General features: G+C 36.8%; 1 protein-coding gene across 2 annotated transcripts in view; it reads right to left on the bottom strand.

The window, feature by feature from the left end:
- The window catches only part of DIAPH2 (diaphanous related formin 2), a 474,990-nt gene that overhangs the window by 360,101 nt on the left and 90,773 nt on the right, over nucleotides 1-24,116 (bottom strand). For both annotated transcript variants that reach the window (XM_053473146.1, XM_053473147.1), the window contains one exon: nucleotides 6,087-6,226. In XM_053473146.1, the coding sequence (XP_053329121.1) occupies nucleotides 6,087-6,226 (140 nt within the window). The remainder of the gene's footprint in view (nucleotides 1-6,086; nucleotides 6,227-24,116) is intronic.

The raw sequence follows: 24,116 nt of genomic DNA, 5'->3' as shown, positions 1-24,116 counted from the left end.
TTTTCTAAAGATCATTTGAAGACAACTCTCAACAGGTTTTCCAACTATTTAATTGATAAAATTATATCATCTGGAGCCTTGTTGTCTAGATGCGTCTCCGCTGAGTTCTTTGAAAGAGCTTTCCTTGCCTGTCCATTTGAAGTGGTATTTAACTCCAACGGCTGCAGTCAATACTGGAAAGGAACATCACCATTTATCAAGATATAGTGCTTTGTATATTTACTCCGGAATTACCTTAAAAGACTTTCAGGCAGGGTCTAAATTGTTCCTAGAGAAACATAATCCTGCCAGAGTTTTTGGTATTTCTCTAATTAACAAACAATTAAACTGTTCACATTGCGTTATCGCTGATCAACGTGCTATGTATTGCCCGAAAAACCTGGTGCGTCTGTACTGTAGCTTTCAAGTCCTATAGTTTGGTGCCATCAGTTCGATTACATTATACGTAGTAAAGTAAGTATTAATCGTGGCATTTGGAATCTTTGCATCTTACGCTCTTTCACTTTCATTAACCCCTTAATGACAAAGCCCGTACATGTACGGGCTCAAAATGCATTGTTTTCAATGGGTTTAGGGACCGCCCATTGTCCTTAAGGGGTTAATAGAAATTAAAATTCATTTAAATGTGTCAAATAAATAAGAAAATAAGCATAGAAAACAAACTGATTCAGAATTAGAATTCAGTGAGTATTCTTAATGTTCTAAATATACTTTCATCCTATCTGGTCCCACAATATATTACAGTTTGTTAAGTTAAGTTGGTTCATGGGAGGGTTAAGAGATCCATACACATTCACACAGTTATACATACACTGAACGTGCGTCTGTTAAGAATGGGACGTAATTCATTTACATCCAGAGACCAATTTGTCTTCTGTTGTATTAGAAACTTTAATTGCATTAAAGCTGCACTTAATCTCAAACCTGCTATTGGTTTTCCATCTCTTAACATTTGCTCTAACCTGGTTTGAACTCTCGAATATGCTCAAAGCTCCCATTTTAGCGATATAAATCTTATACACATTTTTTGGATCGAGGTTCTTATAATAGGGTGGAGATGTAACAACGATTTAGTTTTACTTCACATTTGTGGAGTAGATGTTATACAGGAACATATTTTATAATCAAGTAAGCATTATATGAACATCTAGGAACCTTCTAGGTTTGACTTGGAGTCTCCTGGTGGAACCGTGCTTCCCTGGTTCAGTTTCTTCACTCTCTGTAAAAGGGTATGGTGCCTGGTCATGCCCACTTGCCACCCACTTTCTACCTACTCCTCACCCACTAAAGGCTGTCTAGGTCTTTCCCTGCCCTATCAAGAAGCTACTTCCATGGAAGAGAGAGAAAACTGTATAGCCTACATTGGGAATATCCTACAAATAATCATATAGATCCAACCGATTAATCCTCCTGTGAGTTGGTACAGTAGTCCACAGTTGTAGGGTATATAAATTGGGTTTGCTCGTTCAATGTGTGGTCTATTGTCCTAAACTGATTCTCAGCCCGGGAATTCCAGGAAGAGTAGGCGCTGCATGTGTTTAGCTCCTGGAGCGCGGCCATGTGTTCCACCAGCAGGACCAGCTTGGGTCATTGTTAGTATTTGTTTCTAGAGTAGTGTGAGAGGTCTACATGTATTTGACCATACAATCCCCACTTTCTGTCTTGGAAGTGCTGGTTCCTGCTATTTGCTGGCAAAAAAATGTTAAGGATAAGGTCTAGAGCTGTTTTGATTTGGATTATATTAACCTGGCCTTGTTTGGAAAAAAAACACGATCTTCTACTTATGGGGCATTGCACAAAGAACAAAGAGAACTAGTCTGAAAAAAAAGAAATAAATAACTATGGAAGCTCTGTTAAAAAATCTTCCACATCTGCCTCCTTTGATTTTTTTTTTCCCTATGAAAGCAAAGTCATTTACATCCCGACAGCTCATACATTTTTGGAGTAACATTTGGTAAACTGCATTTTTGGCAATGAAATCCTAATAATAATAATTAAAAGTTATGTTTTCTTGGAACTTTTCACTCACTGCCATATGCGTGCCACTGATTTCTCCTTGCTGTTTGCTAAATAAGCAATTTTGAACAGCAAATATCACAGAACACAAGCACTTTCACTGCAATGAAAAACTTGCTACATGTTTTACAAGCTCCAGAGTTTCATGTAGGACAGTAAATTGGATTATAAACTTTGCAGACAGGAGCGAAAAGCATTTATTTATATGTACAAGAGCTGATCTAAGAATAATTATACAACATGGTTGTTCGGAAAGTAAAATAAGAGACAGCGGACTAGACAAACCCCAATTTTTCAAGGTTTTCTTGAGGCTCCAGGGTATATCTTACTTTTATAACACCCTGTCCCATCCTTGTTCCATTAAGTTCAAATAATACATTTTTACTATGACTCTCCCTTTATCCACCTGAAAACTCAGGTTATCTGTATCATTACCTCAATGCTTTAATGTCCTATATCAGGTCTGTCTTCTTTTTAAGTGAAATCCCTTCCAATAATATGATAAAAGTCAACAATAATGTTGCCTAAACATCCAAGACCTCAGAGATCCACTGTTAAACTGGATAATCTGATGAAAGAACCACTCAGGTCTAGGAAACCTATGTGAATTAGTACCCTGTGAATATATTATCCCACTAAAAGGTGTTTCTAGCACCTACAGTCTTCTCAGGATCTTTAAGATATCAACTGATGTGCACTGGTACAATGATTGGTAAGCCTAATGTGGTACCCTATCTAAAGTCCTATGGAGTCAGAAACAGATTGTGGAAGGAAGCCATCAGGAACAGAATTGATGGCAAAGCACAATCTGTAATTACCTTACAGATAAAGTGTGGATTCATTGAAAGCATTTTCCTAAAATGACATTGCTAAATACCACACAGTTGGCTTAAACTGACCAAAACTACAACCATCTGAGACATGGTACACAGAGATCTGATACATCATAATGCTGCCTATGTTGAAATCAATGGTTTTTTTTGTTCATAAAATGCTGCATCCAGGAAGAAATATTCCACAATTATGTAAATATAGTGACATTATCATCACTCTGACAACATATATGCTTCTCGTGTAATTTTATCCAAGCTATCTGATGGAAATAATGGTAGCAATCTGATGGCTAAACCCTCCTGGTTATTGACCTCCTGACCATGTCTAATTTTCATCTACATACAAGGCTCCTATCTCTCTCTTTAAATGATCGCTCACTTCATCCACACCTTTGTTGGCTGGGAATTGTGGTTTTATTGAGCACTTATTACTGTAAATCCAATTTACTCTTAGTCTCCTTCATTTTGTTTCAATTAATCTTTCTAACTCTTACACAGCAATATAAGAAGCTCTGAGGGTATCACAAATAATCCGCTGCTCGCCGTAATGCATACAGAGTTTAAATGTCAAGCCGTTATCAAGGATGTGTTTGGAAGAGGAATATATATAAAATTACGGGGAAATAATTGATAAACATGGAGCACGTTATTGTGGCAGCCAATGGCATGTTGCTGCTGATTGCAGAAGCCATAATGGATCAAACTCTTTAGGCGCCATGACCTCATGAATCATCACAATAATTCTAATGTATATACCGATGTAAAAAGTTATCGAGGGGAAACTAAGATATTGGACCAAGTTCAAAGAAGCCCCCTTTTTTCCAACCAGCCATGTTCTATGACATCACCCGTCTGATACCACATGCAGCGGACTTTCTTTAGAGTGAAGCAGACCTGTGAATATAAGGTCTTTGGTGGGGTCTATATATGTCAGAACATACTGTACATATACCGTAATAAGTTATGACTATCATTAAGGACTGTAGAAAAAACGATTTCCCCAGTTTATGTTACATTGTAAATAGGCCTATAAAACAATATTAAATCAGTTGTGTGTTAATTTGTTCCAGAGATGCAAAGTTCTAAGGAAACAAACCAGGAAAAGTCTTCTCTCCTCGCGCACTCTGATCCGTGACCAATTTACATATTAATTTAAAATCCCAAACCCAGCAACATTTTAATTCTCTTAAACATCGCCGGTTTATAAACGCACCTGAATAATTAGGAGCTAGTGGCATTTCATAGGGAAATAGTATAAATCACAAAGCACTGAAACCAATAAAGAAATATCAAGCAAATACTAATTGAGCTAGAATAAGTATTATTCTGAAACTACACTATGTACTGCCAATAAACGCAGTAATGCAAGTTGGTGCAAGTAGAGAGGGGGTAAGTAGAGCAGGGCCCCCCCCAATTTTATTTTTTAAAAAACATTCTAGTTTTTACATAATATGTTTTTAGAAAGCTGCAAATGATCCCTAGATCTGTTATCTTAGCCCAATCTACTAGACTAACATCTTGACTCTTTTCATCCTGTCATCCTCAATAGAAAGGCTCAGTCTTAAGCACACAGCCGGACACTCTGACCATATGACTTTGACTCTATGGAGGAATAGACTTCATAGCATTGCCATAAAGAATCAGCTCAGTGTGGTGATGGAGCAGGGAAAGGCACCAAAAATATCACATGACCAACAACAATGGCGGCCTCCAGGTCCACAGATAATGGATTTTTATTGGAACGGCATTAGATAAAACTGGGTTTTTGCAGCGTGTGACTGTGTGTATCCAGCCAGGGGCCGCACATTACAGTTGTAAAGTCTTGTAGGAGGCGCCATTGGGCAATGCGGTACCAGGCGTTTGCCCAGTTTGCACAATGGCTAATCTTTGCCTGGTTAATGCAATCACTATATCTAGTTTGATTTGTGAAATAAAATAACAGAATACTGGGGGTTATACTGTATAAAAAGTAACTCTATTATAAAGTCTGAAAAGTAGACTTATCACCATAGAAACTAGTTAAAAAGTGCTGTTGACCAGACTATCTCATTGGTTGCTATGGCGATAAGACTATTTTCTAAGAGAATCCCCTTTTTATTTTGACTTCCAATCATGGTTATATATAAACATAAATATCAGACTAATATACCATTTTTTTATTTTTAAGACTTTTTGTTTTAGGTAAACAAAATTATTTTTTTCTAGTAATAAATATAATTGTATTTTACTGGTACATTTTTCTTTCAAAGGCACAACTTTCATAAATTGACAAGACAAATATGTTTTTTTCCCCCAATATGAAATGGCTCTTTCCTTTGGAGCTTTATAAAAAGTGCTCCCCGGCTGTCTTATTGATTCATCTAATTTCATTTTATTCTGTTTTCTGTGCGCCGGATAGAAGAGCAAATCAGTCACTGTTAAGAAATTCACAAGTAGTAACTTTTAGTGATCATTTGTACGCCATGGGCCACAGACACCATTCTTTGTAGAGAATGAGCAGAGTTCCATACAATTTGAGTTACGGACTTTTATAACATATAATAACAAATATATATATCTAAAAACACGGGGAAGCTCTTAAGATGAGGAACCTTAACAAATCCACAAAAGAATCCTTCTCCTAGGACATTTTACTAAAATTTAGTCCAATCAACAATACTTTTATAGAACCTTACTTCTGATATAAGTAGATGGACAATCTATGTATTAAATAATACGACCTGATTCTAAATTCAGTAAAGGAAAGAAAAGTAGAATCTTTTTTACCACCCAGGTGAGTAAAAGATTAGCTGGGGGGGGTAAAAGCAATCAACTCAAGACTTAAACTACATTAAACACTTTGGACAAATCCTACGTTCAGGGTAATCTTTAATGATAATGGGGTCCTGGAGTAAGAAGAAGGGAGAGAACATCAGTAGTGATGTCGTTTTGGGGATCTGAACCCAATGCCTTACCCAATGCGGTCCTATAATGCCCTATAACGCTGCGGGGGCCCTTCTCCTTTGCTGTGCTTGCGCACAATGCATGTATATAACGTCACATCCCATTGTTCTGTTTGAGGAAGCCCAACAATGAGATTACATAATCCCATTGCTTTATTTATTAGACTGGGTTATGCTTATTATTATGGAAATAATCCAAGATTTTCATGCCTTGTTATGCATACAACACACCTCGATCGTGTGCTACATTTCAAACACAATAAATGTTTTGATTTTCATTCAGATCAAACATTACCTGACGGGGTTACTTGTTAAGGAAACCCTCAGAGACTCCAGACAGTTTAGGAGTTTTTCATCAGTAATTCCAGAACGCAGTTCATGCACGTATTCTTGAGAAGAGAGCGTACATTCATGTTTACTGTTTTTCAGTCCTCCCTGTCAGGAAAAGTATGAGTTTGAAACTGTTAGAAAAAGATAATAGCATTCAGGATACATAATAAAACATATAATGATGTATATATAAGAACACATCTCCCAAGTGCCCCAGTTTGTTGTCATGGGATAATTGAGGAGATCCTCTGACTGGCCCAGGGGGCTGAACAATCAATGGAGGCCTGTGCTATTGCAGTGAGAACCTCCATTGCAGCCCCAACGTGGCCAAACAAGGTCTGATAAACCAAACCCTTGAGGTCTATAACTACAACACAATGTATTGTCCATATCTGATGTATAGATGGGATATCTATAGTTATTTAAGCGCGTATTGTCACAACATGCCAACCTAGCCTTGGACCATTACTTTCTCTCTAAGACACAATGTATCTGCATGCGGGAAACATAAAACAAGAACACACACTTCAATAGGTGTTTATCTCTGAATAAAATACTGTTTTCAAAGTTGTACGAAGTTCCCTTAAACAAAGTCAGAATACTCCGATGGCTTCTGCTGCAATGGTAACTGTTTGTTTAGCTGCACCATTCATGACCTGGAGTGAGTCCTCAGACAAAAGAAGATCACTGGTGTGTCATTTAAAATAAATCTCTTTCTCCAAATGAATGTTGAAGTTCAAGATTTCAAATGTCAGAATGACGTAAATAGTATCTGGTCTGCAGATTCAAATGTTTTTTTGTTTTTTTTTTCCCAGAGTCCGAACTTGAAGGACAAATCTCAGAGCCCTGATCGCCCATAAACCTCTCGGACTAATCAAAAGTTTACACTATTGCCTCTAGTAGTCATATCAAGTCAGCTCATGAGACCTCACTAATTCCTTGGTCTTACACAGTAAAACCTTCTATATCAAATGCGATGATCCGTGAACGAGAAGACGTTAAAAAAAAATAATCTACAATGAATACGGAATCTGTGAGCCACCGAAACTCATTAGCCTCTGTATTCCTCTGGGAGCCGATCATACCCATGACATTGCCCTTGAGAACACGATGGGTTGTGATATACAGTGCTCTGAAGAATTTATACACATGGTATATTGAATGTTATATGTGCCGTAGACAGAATCATTCAAGAATATCCATTTTATATTCCCAGATATTTACTTTAGTTATATTTATTATGTATTAGTTGTATTTATATTTATTATGTGTCATTGAAAGTGTTAACTATGCACAGTCTGTCTCTGTCTCTCCGTCTCTCTCCCTCCCTGTCTCTCTCCCTCTCTCCCCCTCTCGCTCCCTCTCTCTCCCCCTCTCTCCCCGTCTCTCTCCCTCTCTCTCCCTCTCTCCCCGTCTCTCTCCCTCTCTCCCCCTCTCTCTCCCCGTCTCTCTGCCTCTCTCTTCCTCTCCCCCCCTCTCTCTCTCTATATATATACTGTATACACATGGAGAGAGAGAGTGCACAAGAGCAATGTGCTCCTGCCCCTTGTAGCTGCCCTACTGTCTTGAGTTTCTGGGCAGTAGTGCCATAGATATAATTATAGATTTTTCATCATCTTGCAAGTGCTGAGTTTTTATGTATTTTTTTTTTTACTTTTTATTACTTTTGTGACATTTTATTGTTTATTTTTTTCTTCTTTCTTTGTTTTTTTTACGAGTTGACTTTCCTTAGACTTTTATTATTCTTTATTATAACTTTTTTCCATTTTTATTTTTTCAATTTGCGCATCATTTACATAGATATTAAGAATGGAGGCACTTAATGTAAATTCAACCCACTGGATTTCTCTTTGGTTTAAAAAAAAATATCTATTTGGATCTCTCTTGTTTTCTTTTTACCGCTCTCTCTCTTTCTTTGTATGTATCCATCATTGTTATATGTCCTTCCTCAATAGAAACATGACTTAAGAGATAGCACAGATCACATTATCACATTTCTACATAAAGATTAAATCGCATATATATATATACGCATATTTAAAATAAAACAACGCATTACAGACAATGTTAAAACACAATATGAATATCTAGATTTGTATTTTTCATACGCATTATGCTGCTCATCCATATGGCATTGAACGCGTTTACGATGAGAACAATACTCATCTCCACTGGGTTTCATATGAAAATAGATATAATTTTCTCAAGGTGGAAAAGAAAATTATTAATGTGTCTATTTACCTGGTTTAGTTATCTTATAAAACATGCATTAGGACTTCACATATTGGGTACTGAATATTTCAAACAATTTGCATGTATTTCAGAATCCAGCCTTAAAGTTATCAAAGCATATATGTCATTTATTAATAACATCTGAAGAGCTGACTGACAATGCAATAAAGATTTCATGGTGTCTGTCATTGTAAAATGAATATTACATGTTGTGGTGTGCCATTACTTTCTAAAGCACAAGAAGACAATCCAGTGGAAGGCGTACAATTAGAATGGAACATTCAGATATAACGTAACAATTTTATTCTGAAGAGGGGCGATGATAAGAACGGATTGGGGGGGTATTGAAGCAATATTCAAAATTTAATATGTTGACGATACCAGCACCATTTAGAACTTAATATTTCTCTACTCGCTATGTAATTATTCTTTCTCTCTGTTTAGCATCATGAAATAGGCAGAAGCTTTTATTAGGATGTATGTCGGGTCTATATTTATATTCAGGGGCCGGGTAGGATAGGGGGCTGCAGACACCTTTTCTTATAGGGGTGGTCCTCAGATGTTACTAGGCTGTTTCTCCTAGAATTGTGGTCTACCGCTGTCCAATCAACAACAGCTACTTATGATTAATCAACAATATTGAGATCAACTAAAGATATTTATTACTTTATATTTTTTATACTGTTTATATTTTCTGAGGTTCAGTTGTTCCACCATACTTTCAGTATCTCACGAGCCAAAGACACCACAAAGGACTCCATGGTGAATGCTGTATAAAACTGTTTACTACATAAATTAATCATATGTGCAACATAAAAACGGGTCCAAAAACCAGAACAATAGGCGATATAGTGTAACGTCTGCAAGCCAATAATAAGCAATACAATGCTAGAGTGGGTTAACTGACTTGTTTTGTCAGATGTTGAACACTATTGTTGATGGAATGCCACAACTATCAAAATAATTACATTTGCTTTTATCAGAAATGAGACAGCACCATGCATTATGCATAGCTTCATCTGCCAAGAATGATTTCATAAACACATTTAAATTAGAAATACACTAACAATCATAAAATAATTCTATTCAAGAACAAACTTTCCTTCTAGATTTCTTAGGTATCTATGAATCCTATGTTTGTAAACAAAAACACAACTTCTTTGTAACTTCAACGTGATAGCATTGGCCATCTTTTATCCTGTGCACCAAGATATGACATCATATTTTACTAGAGAGGCTGTGCCAATCCCATAGGTTATACTATTCCAGTAATCCCAGCCAGTACCATGGATTATACCATTCTGGTAAACCCTGACGATGCCGTATATTAGTAATGAGTAGTTAAGTGCAGACCTCAGTGGCACAAAAAAATTGCAATTCACCTTAGAATCACATACAGTCATAATTTGTAAAATGTATCATGACACAATACATCATGCTACTCCTATGCGGTTTATTCACTTTGGCAAAAAATAAGAATTGCATGAATTGGACAAAAATTGGAAATGACCCTTAACTAGGCTGACAAATTGACTTCTTTCACATATTTATGATTGAAAGGTTTGACATTTCAATTTGCATTTTAATTTAAATATTATTATTAATAATAATGATTAAATGTAATAAATTATTTTTATTATTATTATTGTTATTATTATTATTCTTTTATTATTATTAGCCAAAATGTATGTACCTACTAAACCAAAACTGACCATTAAACTGAATTTATAGTTTTGTGTTTTTTATCCTTTCCCTTTCTGAAATGTACTACAATACTGTCCCCATTCTGGCATCTACTCGACTAGTCTCTGCACATGGTATGGTCCATATCACCCCACTAAAGCCAAACACAAAAGACTTTTCATTTTAGGTACATGCTGTAACCATATTCTCTTTAGATTATATCAGCGTTAAAAATTGATACATCCACTCCCAACACTTTAAATTGCCTTTCTGTCACACATATCTGGAGCCGAATGCATCATTAAATCCACTTAAGAAGCTCCGCCACGAAAAACCCATAAATACATGATTCTGACGCCATTATAACTTCCCTGCCACTGGCCGTCAAGACCCCATTGAAAGTAAAAGAACGCCAGCCAAACACGAGTATGCTGCATCTATTGAAAAGGCTCCTAAACAAATTCTGTACAGTAGGTTAGAATAATTTGTGCTATATTTAATAGGACTTTTAACACAATAACGGCTTAATTAATATTAACATCCTGCTCTGATACGCAACAAAGGAAGCTACTAGAAAATGGATGGTTAATAATGGAAATTTTAATTAGCTGCTCTGCGTGAGATTAATGAAAATGACCAGTGTGCCCATTTGATCTTAAAAAAAATAATGCAGAGACAAAGTTAGCAATTAGTGTATATCATGCAATAGCAAAGGTAAGTAAAAAAAAAAAAAAAAAAAAGCTTTATCCCTTAATTTGATGCTCGTTAGGACAGGAGTTATTGCTCTGGCAGTGCTTTTAGATTTCTATATTGTGTAGCAGCACAAAGGGTCAGGAGGACTTCTGGATAGTTAAAGCGCCTTCCTGTTTCCGTCGGCAATAAAATTCAGCATTAAAACTCGAAAGGCACCCCCTAATACCAGGAAATTAGATTTTAAATCTTAGCTGCCTAATGTTTGGCATCCTGGTGTGAAAAAGTCAAACCATTGGATTCTCTTTTCCCTGGGGTGTAAATGCATGTTTATTTACAATTGCATAGAGGATAGAAAAAAACTAATTTTATCTCAAATCAAATTTCAAGTGCCTGTGTGCCTCGCTTCACTAATAAAGTGCAGTTTATAAATGAGAACATGTAGGAACAGCACCTTCCCTCACATTAACCATTCCATATAAAAGGCTGCATCACAAAGTAATACAACAACCTTTTGCAGAAGATAATTTAATACGGTTATGTAACATCTGAATAAAAAAAAAAAAAAGAAATAGAATATATGCTAAGTATATCTAAATGAAAATTTAAGCCAGGTTTCAAAAAGGCATCACGTTTGAGTTTGTACAGTAGTAAAGCAGCTACATTTTTATTATATTAAATTATATAAGTGTTTCACTTATTGACGTCTTGATCTGAACCTTGGATTATCTTTCGAATTTTATATGATATAAAAACATTGATTGCGTGTGGTTTTATTATTGAAACATCAATGTTGAAGTAAAAGGTAAAGAGAGTGAAAGTGTCCACCCTAAAAGTATGCTGCGAAAGGTGGTACTACAAGCTATTGAATCATAGGGTGTACTTAGTTTTTCACACATGGCTTCTCCATTTTAGCTTTATTTTTGTTGAATAAATGATGACACATTTTTATTTACCCAATTTTTAGACCTGCTATGGCACAGATGGCTGCTATTTAGACCTCTGCTCACCAAGGGCATCTCACATGCATGACTATGTAGAAGTAATTGGCCATATAAATTAAATGCCTTATTTTTGTCATATGGAATGGTATAATTAGACACAGAACTCTGCATATTTTATGAATACAAAAACCAAACATATGTCTTAATATTAAGATCATTTTTGTTGTTGTTATGCAAATATAAAATAATGTTAAAAGTATCAAGACATATGGAGTGCAAAGGAAAATGTTAAAAATACATTCTAAAAACACAATAAAACAATAAGACGAGTAAAATAAGCACAGCTAATTGAAAAAAAATACAAATTATGGAAACAAAAACTTGCAAATTGATTTTTCGATGGTAAACATCTCTTCTTTGTTCTTAAACAGATGCTACCTTTCCCTCTCTATTAAATGAAACTCATGACAAGCTCATTAACATAAAAAGTTGAAACAAATTTAACCTGTAGAACATCTTAGTTTTTTTAAATCCCTTTAAGATATTATGTTACTGTGAATGATAGAAATGTTTTCTATTTTTAAGCTTTTTTTGATACATTCTACATAGGCAATAGGCGATCTAATTTCCGCCAAAGTGTGAAGACACGGCGTGTCCCACGGGCATCAAATCAGGGAAGAGTGTGTGCGCGGAGGTGCTGTCCTTTAGTGGAAGCTCTCCAGGAGGCCTGGTTAGCAGAGCTAATACTGGGGAGAAGTGGATGAAGAAAGTATACAGAAGAAAGAAGACAGACGAACAAGAAGAGGCAAGAGAAGAAGTGGAGCTACAGAAAAGGAGACAAATAGGCCAATTTTGGTAAAATTAAAATTAGTACAAATCCGAATGCACAAGTCTAGAAGATATAGAAATTAATATTAGGAAGCCTGCTTACAGACTCTGTGCAACTGATCTGCAGCTCGTTAAAGAAACTAGACCCGCAATTCAAATTTATATGAATCTAAGACTTGTAAAAATGCCATATAGATCTCTAGTTAGGTTTTTTCGCGTAGGAGAATCAGGGTAAAATCAGGTTAAATCGGATCACTATGCATGGAAGTGCATTGAACAAAGTGAATGGTTCTTCTCTTAGGATTATTTTGGGCTTCCGAAACCATGAGCATTGCCTTACTTTGCCATAGAGGATCCTAATATTACTAATGCAGGGCATCTCGCGCTGACCCCTCTACCCAGTATCTCACCATCTCTCCCTTATTTCCACCCAACCATAGCTGAACTCTGCCCACACAACTTGGCTTCACCACTTCCTGTCTGGGCTCACCTTCTTCCTGTTTCCAAAGGATACATTCACAGTAACCATGCCAACATCATAAATCATCCTAATTCTACACTCCCCAGTTTCTCACAAGGCTAAAGAATCTTATGTTACGTCAATACAGAAGACAAATAAATGCACTTACTCCCCTGAATCCAAATCAGATATTATAAACATTTTAGCCATGGTTTTAGAACTACTAACGCCAATACACAAAGACATTGTTCCACTTTCCACGTATATTTGTAAACATGTTGTTTAGTTAATATAAAAATTGTTTAAGTGCCAAGAGAGCTCAAGGCATATGGAGTTTTATTTATTTCACGGGTTGGCACTTTTCAAATGCTGAGTTAAACAAAAAGCTGTTTTTAATGTGAGAACTGAGGAAAATGGGATGCACATTCACACAGAAGTATATTTGTAATCTGAGCAAATTAAAGAAGAAAGATTTCTTTAAAAAAAACATACAAAAAACAGTAAAACAGTGTAGTTTATGTCGTACATATGTAGAAGGAAAGACACTATATATATATATATATATATATGTATATATATATATATATATATATGTACATATATATATATATATATATACACACCGGTAGTATAAATATTTTAAGTATATATATATATATATATATATATATATATAATATACATGGGAAACACCTATGGATTTGTAAATTTAAAGAGAGGGGTAATTGGGTGAGGTGTTGGAAAGGGAAACATGAAAACATTACCATTAAGGACATTCTTTTCAAATATATGAATTTTTCCTATATTCGTATCAGTTTGAAGGACACTGTTGGAGTTTAAATGTTGTATCTTTAGAGGTCAGAAAAAGTGTATCTCACCAAGTCAACCTTATTCACGTCAATAGGGGTAGGCTGGGAATTGTTGAAATCCCTACAACTTTAAGAAAAGGCAAAAATTCCCTAAGAACACATTATGGTGGATCCTGTGGATCATATGCTGGTACTTTCTGAAAGGGGAACATATCATTTTCTTACATATGCCTTAACTCACTTTTTGGAAGAATAATTCTCTTTGAGTGCATTGTATTTGGTCTTACGTTGAATCCCAACCATACTGTTTTCATCTTGTTGTATTTATACGTCGGCCCGCTAAAATGTATCACACACCACCAAGCACAATGCAGTTTATTCAGCAGAGCACAATTCGGGAAACCCGCGTACGACGAGAGTAGAAACACGCGACAAATTCAACATTAACCAAACAAATTCTGACTTCCAATTTCTGTAAACCTAGTCAACTGACCTCAATAAGGAAAACACTCAGTAACATAACCTGCAGGAAATTTACATAGTCCTTACTACCATTTAGCAGCAGAAGAATGCCATGTTGGGTGACCATTCTTCTGCTGCTAAATTACTTTTATGGTCTTTTTGACCATTTGCAAAGTCAACTGGGATTAGACACACTGTTCACACACCGAATGCATCTTCCTTCTCTAACTAAATACCAGCTGAAAGTTGTACTTCAGATCAATTAAAATAAGTCAGCTTACATTTTTAATTTTGATGCTTTATTTACAACCAGAAATCTCAATGCTCTTTTATGTTAATCCACCCAAGGAAAAATAAAGTGTGGTTTGCAGGTGAGAAGGAAAATCGCCTCACTTGAATCTCATGAATATGCGAGTGAGGCACAGCTGTCTGACCATTGAAGCTGCAGAGAAAACATCTACAAAACCCCGCACCTGAAAATTAATGGGAATTTAAATGTGCAAGCTGTTGTAAAATGAAAGTTTTGCTAATTTTTAAAAGGCACTCCAAAAAAAAAAAATGACATGTTTACTTTGCAATGTGCTTAATCAACTTTCCCTACAGTGTTAATCTTAGAATACAGGATATAATTGTAGGGAACGGAAATAAGAAAATGCACGGAGACGTATCGGCTCCAGATTCTTGCTTCTCATTTAATGATCGGGTTCCGTGGTACTGTTTACAGAACAGAAAAATTGCAAAATCGCTTCCTTGAAGATGTAAAGAAGTTGCGATTTTCATTTCTTTAATGCTTAAAAACAGCTGTAAAAGTTCGAAGATCTTTTTTTAATCATCTAGCCAACCGTTTTGTAATTGCAAGGTTCTAAGAACTGAATTATAGAGGAAACTGGTTGCCCAACAACCACGGCTAAAATTCAATCTATCTGAAGAACTTTGAGAAATACTTTAAGAAAACACAACATAGTGAGAAGGCAGACACGGGTTAGAAATATGAACGCTGTGTATCACATTGTGAATCTTTAGGCGTAAAATGAGTCAATTATGCCTGCGTTTTGGGGAGGTACGCAGTTCCCCTGTCTGGTTGGTAAAAGCCAAGAAGGGTAATCTACGTCAAACTCTGGATAGTTCCCAGGTATGGTCATCACTAATAGAATTTTTTTTTTAAATCTCATGTATTTAAGTGAGTTGCGTTTAGTATCTATATGCCGCGCACATTCTCTTTGGCGACATTTATTGGCCATAGATATAATATCTACAGATTACTATTTTTATATTTCTATTTCAGTGGTACTACATATATCAATAATATGTTCCAAGCACACACAAGAAATAGAACAAAGAGATAAAACATGTTATAAAGTGAGGGAGAGATCTGTTATTATTGCAGAACCTCCAAATATTTCCATTTTTCTCTGTATCGGGATCTGACTCCATTTACTGTCCTGCTGGCAATTAAAATTGTGTTTCAACCCTTATATGTTGTTAAAGGCAGCACAGCTATACTTTTTCCATTTCTGATGGACCAGAGACATCCAGGCATGACACAGAGGGATGTGAAGTGTGAATGCTATTTTGGAAGCGGCTCGTAAGACCACAGTCTTTTAGCTTGTCAATCACGAGGAGATAACTCATCGCTTGGGATGAATCCAAGTGAGCATTACTGCAAAAACGAATAAAAAGATCACCACATGTATCTTCAAGGTCATTTATACTTTTCAATACAAGACATTGAGTAATGCGAAACCCATAAATTTGAACTTGGCCACATTGGATTCATATGTTCTATTTATGCTTTAATAAGAATCGGTGTGATTGAGAATACAAAGGACAGAAGATTTACCGGTTAAGGTTTCTGTGCTCAATAGAACTTGGCCTATTTAAAATAATGGTTTTAATTAAGGGCAGACAGGTTTAAGTGTCTACTTAAAATGATGTTCCCCTCATTTCAGATTCCTGATTTAAATTACAGATTCATAAATAGAATATAATAGATTCTAAGTCCTGAATTCCATGGGTAACATAAAACCACATATTATTTAAGGTTCTATGTCAGGCAATGTTAGGGGTGTCAAACATCAGGATCTAAACATATCAGAATATTACAAAGCCGAGTTCCTCAGAAATATGCAACTTTTAATTCTGGAAATTCAATAAATTCAATAAATAATATAAATAAACATTAATCCTAAAACATAATCCTAAATCATTGGCAGGGTACCTCAGAGTGACCACGAGTGGTACAGGAACCCAAACATATCTCCAAAGTGTTTTATGTCCCACAACACAAAGTATATACATGTTGTATATTGCAGTGTAATTTAAAGTGTGGCCTTCATAATATGACCTGTAACAAAATGATGTCATCACTTTAATGTCTAATTAGAAAGGACATCCTATGGCCCATTATATAACATTCCCTTTTCATTTTACATTTTATGCTTAAATCTAATTTTATTAACTTGTGCTATAAATTAATTAGTTTTTTTTTTTAAAACTACAAATTAATTTCTTATCAAATTGGAGACTTTCTGCTTTACATAGTCATATATTATTTCATAGTCATACATTATATTTTATGAGACACGAGAGAAACAGTGTTTGTGAATTTTTAAATGTAGTAATTTCCTATGAAATAAAAAAGTATATATATATAATTTTTACAAAAGGATTCTGTTTTCACATAGGATACATTTTTATTTTAAAAGATTTTATTTTAAAACATAATTTTTGCTAACATCTATTATTTAACAATTTTGATCTGGACATTGACATTCTCCAGGTTTAATCTGGAGTTTCAGAGGCATTCAGAGCTTCTCCAAGTTTCTTCTTTCTTCAGGCAAGCAAGTGGCATGCAACCACACCCACACCCCACCCATGTACTGCCCACACCCTGCCCACTTTCCCTTTATCCCTGCTCGTTTCCCGCCCACTAAGGTCTCTATGGTTAAAACTGTAATACCAAAGCTGTAATATGTTAATGAGGTTTGCCTTCATCACTGAAGTTCATCTTTAGGTAATTTCTTAATCTCACTTATTATAGGAAACATGTCTGTTCCAGAACTCTCCAGGCCTTTTATTATATATTATATAAGTAGCTGGAGATGAAGTGACTTGTTGTTAGGTGCTTATGACTAAGCTGCTGAAAGTAACACTGGATATTTATTAATTTTGAATATTTCATGTGCCACCAAATCTACCCAAAGCTTCATTACAAATAATATTTCTGTTGGGGGTTGTTTTATAGCCACTGAATCCAAATAGGTCGACCTAACGAGATGTGGACCTTCAAATAGTGTGAGAACATTTTTGTTTCAGAGGGACTCATGGCACGTAGAAGAAGATTAACTGTATATATCACGTCAAGATAAATATTAAAGGCTCTGAGCATTTGCCAAAATGTAAGGTTACTTTGTTCCAAATCGGGAAGCATTGTGTATATAGATTGCACCTGTTTACAAAAAAGATTAGGCATTTGTTCTGAAACAATCCTCTTCATTCTGCCACGGAATTCTGTGCTTTTCGTGATAACTTCCCCAGGAAAGCAGCCTCTGCAGCTTTTAACAAATACACTAAATCATCGTTGAAATAGAAATTACCATAATTCTCATTTATGATATTTAATTTCTCCCTCTGTAGAACAGACCGAGCAAGAATTGCAATTAACAGGCCATTCTGCAAGACAGAGCGGGACACAGAAATTGCTCTCTGCCTTGAAGCTGCAATCAACACGCTAATAACATCTTTAGCTGAAATTTTTAGGCAACATATTGCACCCACAGAATGGCGGCAACAAAAATGGCAACACATTTTTTTTACAAATTAAATCACTATTTATTTGAGGTGCAATTTGGTCCAAAATAAGAGACAAGGCAGGTATTAAATTTACTTTTCACTGTCAGAGGTCTTTCACTGCCCTGGCCATTGTGGAGTCCCAGTTAGACAGAATGAATAAATTCATCCGAAAAAAAATATCCATTGACAACTGAGTATTTATGTGTCTCCAAGAAGACCATCGTAACTTATATGAACCAGACTAGATTGCCTGAGAACAGAATCTTCTACTATTACTGTTCTATATGGTCCAAAACATATATTTTACTTGAATTATTGAAACTTCAGATAATATGACTATGACAGAGGCCTATTTTAAAGGATTGTATCATATGTTTCTTGAAAATGCCACCGTAATGACTAGAACGTTAGATCGTCCAATAGATTCTAGTTAAAGAGGTGCTTCACGGAGTGAAGGTCCCATCATTTTATTACATTCATCTTTATAGTCTTTTTTTAAGAACTGCCACCCAATTTTTATGTATTTCAGAGTTTACCAGTTTTATCGGGTTTCATTACAATAACAACAAAGTAACGGCAACTAGTCTACATCAAAACAAGTAGAAAATTATTAGAACAACAGGAAACAGGTAGAACTAAATGCAGGTCCCCCTTACCCAACAATTAAGACTGACCCACAGCACGGCATTAAAGCTGGCAAGATATTTTCCAACAAAGTTTAAGACGTCCCAAATATCTACTTGAGAATCAATGCTTTATATTCAGCATGGGGCTCCATGATCAGAAAATCAGAATGAAAGCACTCATCAACTTGCGTCATCTGATTTCATTCATGGAGTCGTACCTATGTGTTATCCATCAATGGAACCCAATATAGTAGACCACAAACTGCAGAAGGCTTAAAAAAATCTTTAATGGAAAAGTTCTACTTTTTTTATTAAAAGCAGAGTCCTTCGATATGCATCTAAACAGGATCTAATCTCCTCTGCTTTGAAATGAAACAAGTAGAGCTTGTCACAGCTTCATATTTGTTTTTTCCGTCGGAGAAGAGCAGACAGAACTGTTGTGGAGGTAACCTCAATCAGGTATGAACGAAGGCAAGTTGATTCAGCTGAATGATGCGGCAGCAGTGAAAATGGATTTAAATGCTATGGTGGAGGGAACAAGAAATTTTTACTCAATCTCTCTGTCAACATGTTCAAGGAAAATCATTATATTTATCTGAGAAAGAGGGAATAAAAAGAATTTGATCCTCTTTGTGACATCATAATGTTGGGCTATAATTTGTGGCCTCATATTCCATCATATTGAAAGCATTTCATAAAAATACGTAAGAACGTGTCAACTGTCATGCTTACCAAAAATATAACAAGGTTGTTAAACCATCGCTGAACTAATGGGCTTCTAATAGCACAAAAAAGATTGAGTTGGGTGTTTTAAAAAAAAAACTCCAGTGTTATGTTCTTTAATACATGACTATTACTTTAGTTAATCATTTTATAGCTTTTATAAAATTCTCATTATGGCCTATAATACCAAAATCTGGCAGTGCATGCTGGGAGGCAGTAACCAACAGCTATAACAACCAACTAAAGAGGTAATCCCCCAATGGAAATCATAGGCTTGATGGCCATGTACTGTTTGGAAGATATATGATGACATAAATTACATTATATAGTGAATATTGCTTCCACATATCTGTTTCTGGAGCGGCAGTAGCAGTAAGCGTGCAGCCCTAATGGCCATCGGCCCACCGGGCATTTTCTTGGTGTGCAAAGTAAGGTGTAGAGTGTGGATGCTGTCATGGCCGGTATCAGCAGTTGGGAAACTAAGCCTATGTTGTCTTCCCATTTTAAGTTTCATGAACAAAGGCAATAATTTGTTAGTGGGGTAAGACTATCATGACAACCCGCCTTGTTGGGTATTCCTTCAGAACCCAGTTCAGGATCACAGACAAAAGAGACGGACACAATTGTATTGCAACTATTTCACAATGTAGGGATTTTCATATCTTTTGCACTATTATAGGATTGGTGTCAACTTGATTAATGCGACGCACTCTGATGAGAAAATAGCATAAGGTCATCTTATTGTGAGAATGATCTTCTTACTGTGGAATCAGATAAAACAAAATGATAAAACTTGGTCTGGATTCACTTCGACAGAAAAACCTGATTAAGTATAGATAATTGAATGACTATTTGAGGATATTTCACATTCATATTGCCCTATGTACATCCTTGCATTTATTTTGCAAGAATAAAAAAAATCTATTAACTTCAGACTTTTGAAGTTATTTCACTCAACTATTGTGTGACCCAAAGAAAGCCACTTTAAGAGTTTAAACTGAGTTTAAGAGTCTTTACTGAGTAAGAATTAGTTGCCCAAAGATTCAGCAATAGGCACCAGGACCATTTCTGCTGCCTCCACTCCAAAATAATAAATACAGCCTTTAAAGAAGGGGAAGCCATTCGTGTCACTGTGTTTTTTTAGAATCTGTATTATTTACCGTTCCCTCTCAAAGGAAGTCAGAGTAACATCAACACCTTACAGTTTATATTAAGGCCTTTGATTGACAGAAATATATTGGGACTTCAAGCTTTCTGTGAATATAGATGCAGGCTGACTCCTAATGAGATGTCTGAAGCTATCTGACAGCGAAAATACACAAATCTGTATAATGCTATTTCTAAAGCAAAAAAATAAACAAATTAATCAGCTTTTTAAGATGTATTTTGGAATAACTATTTAATGAAAGCCGTCCTGCTAACAATAAACAGTTGTTGATTACTATCTTGAAGGCACGTCTGTGCTCGGAATAGAAGCTTGGAATAACGTTCAACAACCTGTACCCTCTTGATGTTTGACAGTGATAAAGTAGCCTTTTTTGACATCATTCCACTATTCAATTCACTAGCGCATGCATCGCAAACGAGAGACCATTTTGCCAGCAGACCCCATAAAAAGAGTTAGATTGGAGTTGATTGGTGTTTATGGTTAGGAATAAGATAGCACTCCATCATCATCGGTGGTTTACAACTCAAGCAGGCTTTCAATATATACCTGGAAACTCTCAAGGGGTCTTGTCCCGATCTCAGGGTCTCGGGTAAAGTGGCAGATTCTCGGGGTCACACACTCTGAAACTGACTCTTTCCTCTTCTACAAGGCTGTGATCATTTCTAAGACTCCCAATTGGTACTTTTGCTACCAATATATTATGGTTCATATCCCTGCTTGAATGGAGGTATCTCTAAATAACGACAAGTCAAGGTTTCCCACAAGGTCGATATCAGAGACATTTGGTTGACACACTATATGAATCACTACCTGGAATCTTCACAATGGGCCATTAAAAGGTTAATATTTCAAGAGTATTAGGATAAGCTAATTTAGAATGTTCCCAGGTATGTACATTTACTAATCCAGTGTTATTGCAGACTTCAGATACTCTGCTGGGTCTACTCAGTGGAAGCCAAGGGTATTTTAAACTTCAGAGGGTTTGACCTTCTCCACATGGCTTCACAGTCCACTAAAAACCATACAGATTTGGTTCAGATAAACTGTCCTTGCTATCTGTATAAATTTAGCGTATATCATTGGTAAGCCAGACCTTTACAGTTAAGTATCATAAAATATACATTTGGCCTTTAAAAAAAAATAGATTTTATTTAAAAAAATGATGGGAAAGCAAGTGGAACTTCTGCGTTTCTAAACTGTTGGAAGCTGGCCACGTTAAGTTAATATCTTTTAAAAATTGCAAAAATGTACACATCATATATCATCCCTTTAATCTGTATAATATGTATTAATTAACCCTTTAATGTATAATTTTACTTCAATGCTCATCTCGCCGTTGTCAAACAGTTGGCAAAATGGAGAAAGAAATACTTCTTTTTCAGCAGCATTAGATCTTAGCTTTTATTTAAATATATATTTATTTAAAGCAATATAAAACATATATTGAGATAAAAAAAGAATGTAATTATTCCATGTTCCGTCCTCAATAGTTTTTTTTTTGGAGTTACGCTTTTTGCTATTGGTTCTGCTTTCCCAGCTTTTATTCCTGCTTCCTTCGTTAAATGTGTTAAACTTGGAAGATGAAATATATTTCAGCTGTAAAGTTTGTTGATAATTGGCAGAGGACGAACCATAACCTTAATGCCGTATCCCCGCAGATACAGGGCACCGTCAAATGTATATATATCTCTGAATTGTAATTTTTTTTTTTTTGCTGACAATATGAGCAGATGGAAGCACTTTCATAAAAATGAAATATTGCAGTACACTTTAAAAAGCAGGAAAACAATTAAATTGAAACACAAGGTGTCAGTCAGAAGGAAAATTAAGGCATCAGAATGAAAACAGCAGTCGCACATGCAACATTTCGGATCTCTCAGGAATCCTTCATAAATGGAAATTGAAATTGGACTGTTTTATTCAAACTGAAATTATGACTGAAGAAAAGCTTGCTTGCATTTACATAGCTAATTACTCAATTACTCTAACATCTAATCTACCTACATTCGTGCCTGTATGTGGTGATGTCATACTGAGATGACATCACGAAAATCTGTATCAAATAGTAGGGGGTCGAAAGACAACCTATAGGTGATGAATGACAATTGCTTTTTCGTCTCTGGGTTGCCACGGCTTTGTTTCGGCACAAAAAAAGTTACCGATTTCCATAAAAAGTTAGAGAACACATGGATAGCATCTAAAATTCTATGTAGATTGGTCTACAAAGCAGTAATGAAAGAAATCATTTGGAACGTTTTCTTCTGGATGAGAATCTGTAATCAATTTATAAAGACACGGAGGCTCCCATTATGCTTCACCAAACTTCTAAAGCCGGTGGTAGGCAAGTTGCGGGAGCGCGGTGTGCGTCTCATCATCTATTTAGACGACTTGCTCATTATGTCGCAAGACGTAGACACTCTCATGCTCCACCTGTCGTGGACCACGAACCTCCTGCAGAGCCTAGGTTTCCTGCTCAACTGGGAGAAGTCGGATCTCACACCCTCACAATCGATGGAGTTCCTAGGTTTCCTGATCGACTCGGTTCACGGGTCTATGCACCTCCCGGCTACCAAGGTGAAGGCGATCAAGAAAGAGATCAGGAAGATCTTGAGACGGCCGGCGATCTCCATTCGGAGTCTGGCGCGGATGATAGGGACGTTGTCGGCGTCCATCCAGGCGATTTTTCCCGGGCCTCTACATTACCGTGCACTGCAACGGTTGAAGAACCGTTCGTTGCTTCGAGGCCTCTCTTACGATGCGGTCGTTCCGATCGACTGCGAGGCGAAGGAGGAACTCTCTTGGTGGTTGACCCACATGGATGCCTGGAACGGGAGGGCAATATTCGGGGCTGCTCCCGACGTCATCATAGAGTCCGATGCCAGCCTGGACGGTTGGGGAGCGAGGTGCGGTCATTCCTCCACCGGGGGCAAGTGGTCTCTGGAAGAGAGGCGGCTCCATATCAATTGCCTGGAGCTGCTGGCAGGGTCTTTCGCCATTCGGAGTTTTTTGCGAGATTCCTTAGGTTGCTCCGTGCTTCTTCGGCTCGACAACGTGTCGGCGGTCAGGTACATAAATCACCTGGGTGGGACGAGATCTCAAGCGCTGTCGAGTCTGGCCAAGGAGTTTTGGCTCTTTTGCCTGGCGCACAACATCTCTGTCCAGGCAGAACACATCCCGGGGCTGTGCAATTATGTGGCGGATTGGAATTCACGCCATCTCAAAGATTCCGGCGACTGGCGGCTGCTCCATTCGGTGTTCCACCGGATCTCGGACCTTTGGGGCCCATTCGAGATAGACCTGTTCGCCTCGCGGCTGAATACCCAGCTTCCCACCTTCTTCAGTTGGCGTCCGGACCCGGAGGCTTTGGCGTCCGATGCTTTTCTGCAGGACTGGTCGTTCCACAGGAGTTATGCCTTCCCTCCATTTTGCCTTCTGGCACGCACGTTGCTTCATCTTCGGCGGTGCAACACTCTTCTGGTTCTCGTTGCTCCTCTGTGGGCCACTCAGCCGTGGTTCCCTACTTTGCTGGGTCTGTTGGTGGACATCCCCCGCCTGCTCCCCTCCAGTTTGAATCTGGT

This window comes from Spea bombifrons, chromosome 8, assembly GCF_027358695.1.
Source record: "Spea bombifrons isolate aSpeBom1 chromosome 8, aSpeBom1.2.pri, whole genome shotgun sequence".
In the NCBI taxonomy this organism is placed as follows: Eukaryota; Metazoa; Chordata; class Amphibia; order Anura; family Pelobatidae; genus Spea; species Spea bombifrons.
Note: the sequence above shows the minus strand (reverse complement) of the source record. Positions and strands in the feature narration are given on the sequence as shown.